Below are 12,333 nucleotides of genomic sequence, written 5' to 3' on the forward strand. Positions count from 1 at the left end.
CCCACAGATGTGGAAGTAGCTAAATTAGTTTTAGTGGTGATCTACTTTTCTTACTGCGGATCTGGGAGGACTAACAGTGAAATCTTAAGCAGAGTTACACCAGTCTAAGTCCATTGAAATCAATGGGCTTGGACTAGAGTAACTCTTCTTAGGATTTCACTTTAAGAGTATGCCCCTTCTGAGTATTCAGCAGAAACTTAGTCCAGCATCCTGACTTCGGGAGAAAGTGCTGCCCTATCAGCCGAGAAAAGTCTTTCTGATGCCATCAAAAACAGTTATTCTCAGAAAGCAAATTCCTTCTTTGTTCTTAATGAACCCAAACAAAAATAATAGAAATCGAACCATTTCCTGATTTTCAATATGCAACATAATTTTTAAAAGTGTATCTTTACTTCTACATAGACAGAATCTGCATTTTCCATTGTAAAGAGTTCAGTAGCACCTTTAAGACTAACTAATGTTATTGTCGCATAAGCTTTCGAGAACCACAGCTCTTTTTATCAGAATAGAGCTGTAGTTCTCAAAAGCTTATGCTACAATAACGTTGGTTAATCTTAAAAGTGCTACTGAACTCTTTACTATTTTGCAACTTCAGACTGACATGGCTAACTCCTCTGGATCTGTGACCATTTTCCATTGGTGAGTGACATCTTTGCAACAGCTATGATACTGTCATGAATTTTTCCAGACTTCTAAAAACATTTTCTTCCTGTACAACCTTAAATTGCGAAAGTAGGAATTGGCTATATTCAGACTCTTTATGCTGCTGAAACCAATATACAGTGAAATCCTAAACAGAGTTACTCCAGTCTAAGCCCATTGATTTCACTTGATAGAATTTTAAAATAACGGTGCATGGTTTTTCTCTTATCCGTGCCATTTCCTGATGAATATTTTTCTGCTTTGATCATTTCTTCCTATCATACTTGGTCTTGATGAAAGTAGCCTTGCAAACCACATCAGAGTAAATTAATAAGGCTATTGTCATAGTACTGGGCAATTCTTAAGATTGTTCAGTACTTAGAACAAAGCAAAGAATGTGTTGTCTCATTCACTGTCATAGCAGCTGTCAGGAAATACTTAAAAAAAAGCTATAATCACATGCACAGTAATTTCATAAGCAGGACATTTAGAATTTCAGCTGTAGCTGTAGAAGTTCATGGTTTTCTGTAAGAGTAGTGGTGAATGGTTCTAGAATCAATTTAACCTTTGGCTTGTCCAATAGCAGTGACAATTCATGCTTAGAATATGGCATATGGACCAGAGGAAGGTCCTAGTTGGGTGACCTAATTTGAAGGCATTCCAAGACTGTCCAAGGCATCTTCCGGGCAGTTTCATTTCCTTTGGTTACTGTTTTATTATTATTATTGTTTCCCCACAACTTCATTGCATATCCCTTGCAGTCCCAGCTTTTCTCTGTTTTCTTCCTGCTCTTTCTAAATCCTGTTTCTTTCTCCCACCCATCTTTTTTCTGAAATAGCCTGATTTTGTTTTTTTCACCAGTCTGTAAAGCCTGTGCCTTTTCTCTCATTGCTCTGCCCGCCTTATCAGTTTGTTTTAATGCTGGATGGGCAGTGAACAGGTTGTTTAAAAATTTCCATGCTAGCAATATGTCAAACCAGCAATATACCGCACTTGTGCTAAATGAACCAGGGCGCCATTTTCAAGCTGTGTGGGCACTGTATTCGGTTCCTTTTCAACATGCAATCTCAAGAGAAAGAGAAAGGGAAGCCTGTGGAAGTACTTGGGGTCTCCTGGAGAAAAAAGGGAAATTGTTATCAGTCTAGGGTGAGGAGAAGCTTCAGGGTGCTTCTCATAACCCTCGTTATAATGCTTGTTATAAACCTTGTTATAACCCATCCTGCCTAATATGCTCTCCGAAGAAACCAATGAAAAGGACACCTGCCAGTAATGGCCCAGCACAGTAACTGGTCTGTTCACGGCTTTTTTGTGGTGGCACTCACTGGTACTGCGTACCAGCACCATTTGGGGGCTCTCCCAAGTCCTCAGTGGGGAATTGGTGGAAATCTGTGCAAGTGTATGCATGAGTACTAGTACCTTTTTTTAAAAAAAGCACTGGGTATATTCAAAAGTTCATGAGTAACAATTCATGAATCAGAATGCATTTCTTTGTATTGATGATTTATGGTGTTTCAGTAATAACCATTACTCCCTCTGCGCACACTCACTAACATTCTGCGAATGAAATTTGGTCTCAATAATAATAAATTTGATCTTGACCTAAGGAGTATAAATACAGCAACATGCTTCCTGATGAACAGAACAGCACAACAAAACAGTGTAACGCTGCTTTGAAGAACCTTGAGAATAACCTTCCAAAGCAACATCCCCTTAGTCCTGAGATCAGCTATGATCGTAGCTCTGCTGAATATTTTAGCTCCTATCCTTAATTCAAAAAAGGAAGGAAGAACACCGTAGCCAATCAAAACAATCAGTCAAATGATGGAAAGCAGGTAAACAATCAAAGGGCAGACATATATGCAAGGTATGATTTGCTGGTGGGCTTTAGGGGAAGTAACTGATTAAACTACGCAGTGATACAACACATGTGAAAATGGAATGGTTTTTACAGATTGCTCCAATGCAACAGCCCAAGGCTGCAAGTGCAACTCCCCCTGAAAGAAGCTGCAAACTAAAGGCAGAACATACATACACAGGGAAGTTTCTCATAAAAACCTACAGTAGAAAAGAGCAAGAGTCCAGTAGCATGTATATGACTAACAAAATTTGTGGTGGGGTATGAGCTTTTGTGAGTGAAGAAATCAGCTGCGACTCACAAAAGCTCCTACCCTACCACAGACAAGAGAAAAAACAACTTCTCAGAGTCTGAAGAGGAGTTTAAACCAATTAAAAACTCTTCTAGGAATTTGTTCCTTGGCTCTGCATAGAGTGGGCAGGATAGTAGATAATGTGGTAAATCCACCACAACGTGAGCACCACAAAAACAGTAGCGGAGGGCTTGCGGTGTTTTGGCATAACGCCCAGCTAGCAGCGCTGTGGGCGTAGTTTGGAACCGAACTGAGGTAAAGGCTGTTCTGAGGTTGTGAGGGAGGATGTTGACCAAATAGCACACTCTAACATGATCCTTCTTGAAAAGTTTAAAACATGGAGAGAATTTCGAATAGAAGATTGCCTGCCTGTCCGTTACGGCGTCACAGTGGAACAACCATTCCCGAAAGTTAAGGCCCGCAACCGGAACACCCAGAGAGTCGTCACAGATGGAGTGACATCGAAGGATATTATAGCTTGCTAGTTGTACAGCCTCGTTTTTATGCATAATTTCATAACATAACCTGTGTAATAGGTTGGTATTATCGTTACTCTCCTTCCTCCAGAATCTGAGCAGGGTTAAATGTACATGGGCTCTGACTGAGGGCAAGCCAAGCTCTGCTCTCATAAGAGCTGCTGGAGAGCCTTTTGGTAAAGCTAGAATTCTCCTTAAGAAATAGTTTTGGATAGATTCCAAAGCTGTGATATATAATCTTTCCAACCCCAGACCTCTACACCATAAAGGAGCTGAGGAATAGCCTTGCTCAAATATATTTTCAGTGCCGGGTTTATTAGAAAACCTCCTTTTGAATAGTAAAATTTCAGAATGGCACTGATTGATCTAAGAACTGTACATTTGGTTATTGCCAAATGCTCCCTCCAAGACAGAGTTTTGCTAAAGGTAATCCCCAGGTATTTAAAAGTGCTGCATTGTTCTATGGTGGTTCCATCTATGGTCCACTTGTACCTACAAGGTCTTTCCCTAAAAACCTAGACTTTTGTCTTGGCGTAATTGATGCTTAAGGCCTCTTCTTTGCAAAAGTCACCAAGTGTATGTAAAAGCCTTTTCAGGCCAACATGGGTAAGAGAGACCAGGACCATATCATCAGCATATAAAAGAACTGATATTTTCTGAGATCCTAAAGGGGGTGGGGGGAGGACAAACTCAGGGCTGGATAACATCAGGATAATATCATTTAAATATAGGTTAAAAAGCAGAGAGACATATCCCTGCTTTACCCCTCTCAGAATTGGTATTGCCTCTGATAAAGAGCCTGTGGTGCCCACCCTGTTTTTTGCAAAGATGTTGGAGTAGAATTCCCACTGAAAAAAACAATAGCCGCCTATCTATGTTTGAAGCAGCTAGCTTCATCCAGAGGCGTTCTCTGTCAATGGAGTCAAAAGCAGCTGGTAAGTCCACAAAGGCTGCATACAGAGATTTAGTAGGGCCCTTGATACTTTGGGATGCTAGTTGGTAGAGGGTTTGACAATGGTTGATGTTACAATGCCCTTTGCGGAAGCCAGCTTGCTCAGGATAGATGACCTGGTTGGAGGCTTCCCAATCCTCCAGCTTACATAGTAGAGATTTGCTATACAACTTAGCAGCTATGTCCAGCAAGCTTATTGGACGGTAATTCTGGGGATCTGCTTTACTTCCCCTTTTAAACACTGGAACTACTATACTCAGTTTCCACCCTGAGGGGAAGACTCTTGTTGAATTTACCCAGGTGAGTAACTTAGCTAAGATGGGAGCCCACCAATCAGGGATGGACTTAAACATCTCGGGGGGAATCAGATCCTCACCGGGGGACTTGCCAGAGGCAAGTGAGGAAATAAGTCCTTTGATCTCAGTCTCAGTAACTGGGGGCCATTGTGGCAGGGTAGAGAGATCAGTGGGAGGTATCTGCTTGGGTACCTCATTCTGGAGATTTGAAAATTGAGGAGGCCCTGAATACTTAGCTGAAGTGTACATGCCAGTCTTTTGCTGAAATTTGGGCATCCACCTCTGGTGGTGGGGGTCGTCTATGTGTTCCAAAGGACACAAGGTCCCAGAACTGAGCCTCCCTCTTTTCCTGAACCGACCCAATCCAGGCTGTTTCAGCCCCAGTTGAGTCCAAAACGGCCCAAAATGGCCAAAAGTCAGGTGGCCGGGGCCACCTGACAGTGACCTGTTGGGGGAACTGCTGGAACAGCATTCTGGTGTGTTTCCCCCTCCAAATGAGCCCTGGGTGATACCTTTTTAATCTTCTATTAAAGCATATATGTTACATTTTAAAAATTGACTAAGTCAATAAAATGTGTACCATCCATTCTAGTTACATAGATAATTCAAGGAGAGCAATTACATGAGTCCATAAAAATATCTTACTACAAAGATAAGCAGGTCACAAACAAGGAGACCCTTCTGAAAAGAAGTTCCCAATCAATTCAGCTTCCCATATTCATTGGTTTTTAAAATTCTCTCCTAACAATAGCTAGCCGTCCCACTTGACAAGGGAGTACATTCTTGGCTAATTCAAACAACAGTTTAAAACTGTTTAATTGGCTGTGCATTGCTGGTATTTTTTGTCACATTAAGGTGATGTTGAATCATATTAAAGAATATCCATTATTGCAACTGTAAAATATTTTTATGTATATGATGGCAATAAAGCACGTTCCAATAAAGCAGGGCCTGAATATTTTGCAATGACTGATATAATATATTAAATATTCTGTTTTACTATCTAGATGGGAAAGGTGGAAGCAGATCTAAGCAGATCAAAATCTCTTCGTGAAAAGCAGTCTAAAGAATTCTCCTGGCAATTGGAAGAACTCAAGCAAAGATATGAACAACAGGTCAGCTAGTTTACTTTTTATAATAAACGTTCCTAGCATTTACATTTGCAACATAGATTGGTCTAATTTGCTTATTTTATGTCCTCTTTTTTTTACCAATAAATTTGGGAGCTGTTCACTTTTTCAAGTTCAAGATTTATTGCATTGGGCCAAAGGCCATTGCAAACGATAACACAGTAGCAAAAATATAAGCGACGATACAGATAAAATATACAATGCAAGCCGAATAAAGCACTGTAAGAGTTACATTATTATGCTTGCAGCCTATTGACAGCCCTGTACTGTCATGACCTTCTCACGAATTTTCCCTGCTGTAAGGGCAAAAAGAGCGACCTTATATGAGGTCTCCGGGTCCACATCTGCTAATACGGCAACGATGTTTTCATTGTCTTGTCAGGAGCCTAAACTGGCTAGGATTGGGTTTAGTAATTTCTTTCTAGGGAATGTATAGAGTGGGCAGTGTAGCAGATAATGGCAGAAGTCTTCTGGCTCAGAGCCTCCACACAAGCAGAGGCGCTGAGCAACTGGGATCTTGGAATAGTGACCTTCAAGCATGGCTGTTTGCATCGACTGAAAGCAAATTGAGGTGAAGGCTACACGTAGTTTGCTAACTGAAATCTTAACTAGGTATTCTGCCCTTGTTCACTTTTGTTTCCAGTGCCGCCTTTAATTGCATTATCACCTCTTTCTACAAATGGAAATTCAGTAATTTGCTTCCTTTGTCAACTTACGTGTGGTGCATAATGCTGTGCCTCAGCTCTTCCAGACGTCCTTTGATAAATTGAGTTAAAATCTACCTCCTTTCATCTAAATACCAGGTTGCCCTATCCTTTCATTGACAGTACCTGGAACCGGCCAGAAGAAGAGTGGGTGAAAGTGTGAAAGATGGAGGGCTCTTTATCTCATAGTAGGACCTTATAGGGCACTCTCTGTAGCTGTCTTTTTTCATTATATTTCCATTTTAAATGAAATTAAGAGCCAAGCCACAAGTGATGCCTGACACAGGTTGGACACTTGTAGCTTCCCTCAAGTTTTGATGGGAAATGTTGGCATCCTGGTCTTGCAGCTGTAATGGAGAGCCAAGCTGTAAAACCAGGACGCCTACATTTCCCATCAAAACTTGAGGGAAGCTGACAAGTGTCCAACCTGTGTCAGGCGTCACTTGTGGCTTGGCTCTAATTAGCTTAAGGACTACAGTATCATTTGTAGATCTTAACAGCTTCTTTCATGTTTGATGTAATATTTATAGACAATTCTCGTGCTATGTTAGTCTGCATCTGTTGTTGCATTGTTCATTGATAAAGCTATATCAACATCTGGTTCAGCAGTTTAATGCCAGATAAGTTCCGAAGTTTCTTAACAAGCAGTGTAGGCATAACTTGGTGTAGGGGATGGTACAATTGGCACTACATGGCACTACAAGGTTGATTGATGGTCCTTGGATTTGCTTGCTCATCCGGGTTGCCCTTGATGAACTTTCTTATTTTTCATTCAGCACCACCAATTCTGCAAGATAAATAGCCTTTACAATACCAAAACCAAGCTTTTGAGCAATAGAAAACACCATAATTAGAGCCGTGGGGTGGGGATATTCTTTCAAGAACACCTCAATTCCCCTGTCTTCACGTTTAAAATAAAAGTCTTTAGTGATTTTACTTAGAGGTGCATGAAGGCAGCTTCCTACCAAGAATTCTCAGTCCTTGATTCCTCAATAAGAAATTCGCCCTTTCTTTCCAGTGGTCTGGTCAACAAAGACAAAAGCATCGGGACCAGGGCTTATTTTGAGGGAGAATGCGCAGGAATGCAGTTCCGGCAGTCCCCCAAAGAGGTCAGGTGGCCCAGCCCTCCTGACTCAGCCATTTTGGGTCTGTTTCAGCCTGGATTGGGGCCAAAATGGCCTGGATCGGGCCTCTGACATGTGGTGGATCACTCTCCCACTCAGCAGTGGCCCGATCCTGACCATTTTGGGCCCCATTTTTGGCCATTTTCAGCCCCTTTTTGCCATTTTCGGCCCAATTTCAGCCTTGAATGGCCAGGATTGGGTCCAAAACAGCCAGGATACGTGATGTCAGGGGGTGGGGCATATGCAAATCAGTTATGCCAATGACACACTTCTGGTGCTGTCAAGGGGTGTGGCATATGCTAATGAGTTATGCTAATGAGTTCCTCCAACTCTTTTTCTGCAAAATGACCCCTGATCGGGAAAGATGACCGTAACTTGACACGTACTCCTTTTTTCCTGGTTAGTTATCGCATTTAGATTTTTAAAAACTCAGGTGCTCGTATTTTTTGGACTGACATGTACTCTTCCGCAGCAAGAATATTCACAGAAACATCAAACATTTTTTAAAAAAAAGTCTTCTGTAAGAGTTTTCTTTTCTCATCACTGCTTTGATTTCATGTGTCTCCTTTAAAACTTTTGTCTACCGGTTCATTATCACAGTTCCATCTTTTCTGGCAACAAACTTACAAGGTTACTTCATGGATAGTCTCTCCTGAATATTATTTTTCTTCCTTGTAGTCTCTATGCAGGCTCACTTATTCGTTCTAGATGTCTTTTTTAGTAGTACCAACTAGCTTTAATTACTTTTACTTACAATCACAGTGTGCAGTTTTTAACCTTTGTTTTTTAATACTGTCATGTCTTAAAGGTGAATAAGTACATTCCACAATATTGATGAAAGTTTGTTGTTATAAATGAGCAGTAAGACATAAGAAGCAGTGTATCATGTAGCATGCCTCAGGGTGTGTAATAAGGTTACGATGCCAAAGCCTGTACTTTGAAATATACAGCCTGGAATGTTTGATTACTGTTCAGGAATATATGATTTATATAAAAGAGAGAGAGATGCATATACTTGACACTGCTGTTTGTACAGAATAATTATGGTACATGGAGAGGTTTTTGGAAACCTGAACGTTTCCAGAAATTTACCTTGTTGTTTACATTTTGGCAGGGCAAGTTATTGCCAGGCTAGCCCCTACAGTCCTTTCTGTCGCCGAATTAGCATGGGCTTCAACAAGCTTTAGTCCAATTTAGTCAAGAAGCTTATGTCATATGAGATAACATTTTGCTTGGTGCTGACTTTTAATTTGTCACATTTTTCTCATGCTCTTCCTCCTGGGAGCTTAAGGTGATACACATGCTGCTTTTTATATCTAGTAAGATCAGCATAGCTAAATGAAACTCCCTAGATGTTCAGTGCTAAAATAAAATCCCATTTCTTCAAGCAGTTTGAATCGTTTCTCTTTTCAAAGATGACCATGATGGCCTTATCCAGATACAATATTCCCGATTGATTGTCAGTGATCTTGGCTTGTATCTCTCCACTCTCCCATGGAAACTTGCTGACCATAGGCCCCAGTCACACTCTCTCAGCCTACCTGTTGTGAAGATAAAGTGGAGGAGAGGAGACTGGTGTGAGCCATATTGGGCCCCCATTGGGGAGAAAGGCAGGGCACAAATTAAGTAAGTAAGTAAGAAATAAATAAATAAATAAATTCTAGACACACAGCTGACCTGTTGGACTGTACCAAGGTCCATCTCACCGGGCATTCTGTTTTCAACAGCAACCAGCCAGATGTATGAAGATTATTTATTTATTTAGAAAACGTACGTGCTGGCTGTTCAGACACTTGCTGTCGGTAGATTGTGGTCATTTCTGTGGCCACCCTCAGCTTTGGAATTCTTTGCCTAGCACCGTAATTGTTTTCATTTAGGGCATCAGAGTTAGTGTTCCTTTGTGCTTTTAATAAGAATAAGTGGCCATGGGACCGAATGAACAGATTAGTATTGTTCTTCCTAGTAAACAGGAGGTGATTCAAGAACCTTTAGGTTGTTCCATCCCATTCATTTATGGGGCCAGGGCAGTAGGGGTCTTCTCCTACTTCCAGTAGCATGGAAGCAGGTTCCAGGAGAGCTCTAGAGCTCTCTATTTTCTGGTGGTCCAGTGCTTTCTAAATGTATTCTAGGGAGATGTGGAACCCAAAAAAGACAAGGGAATGGGCTTCAGGTGAAATGTATAGGGAATCCCCTCATCCATCCTTCCTATGTATGTCTAGCCAGATTTCTCAGGAAACCAAGCTTGCTCACAGCTCTTAGCCAGGGTGAAAGGATTTAGCAACTCTTATGCTTCTTAGTACAGTACTCGTTGAAATGTGTAACAAAAAGTTCATCTTCGTTCTTCTGTGCCTCCACACATGGGGACTGCGCAGGCGCAGGCCAGCCGCCGGAGAATTTTCTAGAGCTTCCATGGCTCCGAAGGGGCCGTTTGTCGCGCGCCTCAGCGACCGTTTTCCCGCCCAAACGGTCACGTGATCCTCCAGCGACCAACGGCCCCTTCCCTCAGTTCTCTTCTTGCCGCCGCTTGGAGAGAACGTGAGCTTCGTTGCTCTGTGCTTTTTTGTGCTTCGTGCTTTATTCTGACTGATTGCTTGGCTTTTGACTTCGGACTTCGTGACCTCGACTATTCTTCGGATCTCGTTTTGGACTTTGTTGTGGACTCGGTAATTTGACTCGGACTGTTTTTGACCTTCCTTTCGCGTGCCCCTGAAGATGGCCTCAAAGGCTCTCTTCAAGCATTGCCTCCAATGCCACACGAAAATGGCCAAGACCGATGGCCATGAACTGTGCCTGTTTTGTTTGGGGGAGACCCATAACGTGTCGGCCTGTAAGATTTGCCAGGGCTTCACCAGCAAGGCCCGGCAGGAGCGCAAGGCCCGACTGAACTCCTCCCTGTGGCAGAAGGTCATGTCTGGAGGCGCTCCGTTGCCCTCCCCCAAGGCCGGCCCTAGCCCCTCTGCCGAACGGCATTCAAGAGCTGGCTCAGTGGCCTCCGCGAGGTCGGGGTCGAAACCGCGTCCCCCGAGTACCTCGGCGTCGAGAGCGGCCTCTCCAGCGCAGGGACCGGTGCGGCCGCCCCGTAGCGCGTCATCTACCAGGTCGGATCCGAGACCTACGTCGGAACCGAGGATCCTGGTACCGAGTCCCCGGTCGGAACCGACGTCCGGATCGGTTCCGATGAAGCCTAAGAGGTCGAGGCCGAGGTCCCCTTCGAAGGCGAGGAGCGCGTCGGTTCCGAGGTCTTCTTCGGAACCGGCGAAGAAGAAGAAGAAGACCAAGCATCATCGGTCGCCGCGTCCCGCTCCTCAGGAGGAGGTCATCATGCTTCCTCACACGCCTTCCCCTCATCTGGGCTCCCCTGAGCCAGAAGGCATCTCCGTGCCGGTGCCGGATCCGATGGCCTTCGAGACGGTGCCCGCAGAGTTCTCGTCGGGGCCGGAGCCGAGCCCGCACCGTCGGAGCCGACCATCGCCTGCCCTTCGGTCGCCGAGGCTGGGACCGAGCCCGTCTCCTCGTCGGAGCCGTCCGTCGCCTGTCCGTCCGTCTCCACCTCCGGTCGGTCGTGAGCGGCATGGTTCCGGGGACAGTGTCCGATCTGTCCGGTCCACTGCGTCCCGGCATCGACAGGCTTCCTACCTCCCCTCGCCATACCGTTGCCAATGGGAGGGGGCACCTGCGGGCTTCTCCGTGTCGGAGCCGAGGCCTTCGACATCGAGGTCGGCGTGGGCTCCCCCTCCACTCCGGGCTCAGGAATCCGAGCTCGGTTCCGATGAGGAGGAAGTGGGGAGTTTTGGCTACCAGTCGGAGTCCTGGTCCGAACCGTCGCCAGCTGAGGAGCTAGTGCCATCTGCGGACTCGCCATTCGAGGACCTCCGCATCTACGCCGACCAGATGGCAAGGATGGCCAAGGCTCTCGAGATGGATATCTCTTCAGCAGCCCCCCAGACCAAGGACAAGCTCCTCAAGCGTATCTATGGGGATAATCCGGCGTCCGTTGGCTTCCCCATGCTCGAGGGTATTGAGGAGATTGTGGAGAAGGTGTGGCAGGTGCCCTGTGATCAACCTCCAACATCCAAGCGCATCGAGCAGCTTTACAAGATCAAGCAGGGCACCTGGCCGGCGTTGGTGAAGCACCCTCCACCTTCCTCCTTGGTCACAGAGGAGTTCAACCCCCGACGATCGGGTCACTCCTCGGTGCCTGCCGATAAAGAGGGCAAGAAGCTTGATGCCATGGGCAGGCGCCAGTACATTGTGGCTTCGCTGGGTCTGAGGATTGCCAACTACCAGACCATCATGGCAGGGTACCAACTGTACCTCTGGGAAAAGTTGGCATCCTACACTCGAGACCTCCCACCTGAGCAGAGGGCTGTCGTCTCCCTGTTGCAGACAGAGGCTGTCCGGCTGTCTAAACAGCAAATGAATGCTGGGAGCCATGCTGCCGACACTGCTGCTCGGGGAATGGCTTCGGCGGTGGTCCTCAGGTGCCACTCCTGGTTGCGGTCTACGGCCCTGTCCCAGGAGGTGCGTTCCAGGGTGGAGAGCATGCCCTTTGAAGGGGACTCGCTGTTCTCCAAATCGACCGACGAGACCCTGAAAAAGAAAAAAGAGGACAGGCAGACGGCGCGGTCCTTGGGGCTGGCTCCTGCGGACAAGCCCTCCTCCAGGCCACGGTACGCTCCCCGGTCCGGCCCTTACCACTACCAGGGCAGATACCAACAGCAGCGGCCGGGCTACCAACAGTATCCTGCCTACCAGCAGCGGCCTTACCCTCCCGCACATCAGCAGAGGAGGCGTCGGCCCTTCAAGCCTCGTCCGGCACAGCAACCGGCCCAGCAGAAAGATCAGCAGGGCGCCGGGAGGCA

The 12,333-nt window shown here is 45.4% G+C and overlaps 1 protein-coding gene across 1 annotated transcript in view; it reads left to right on the forward strand.

Moving 5' to 3' along the window:
* CEP112 (centrosomal protein 112) overlaps positions 1 to 12,333 on the forward strand; it is a 464,588-nt gene that overhangs the window by 204,565 nt on the left and 247,690 nt on the right. Inside the window, exon 19 of the mRNA XM_054976905.1 lies at positions 5,521 to 5,628. Coding sequence (XP_054832880.1) covers positions 5,521 to 5,628 — 108 coding nt within the window. The remainder of the gene's footprint in view (positions 1 to 5,520; positions 5,629 to 12,333) is intronic.

This window comes from Eublepharis macularius, chromosome 4 (assembly GCF_028583425.1).
Source record: "Eublepharis macularius isolate TG4126 chromosome 4, MPM_Emac_v1.0, whole genome shotgun sequence".
Taxonomy (NCBI): domain Eukaryota; kingdom Metazoa; phylum Chordata; class Lepidosauria; order Squamata; family Eublepharidae; genus Eublepharis; species Eublepharis macularius.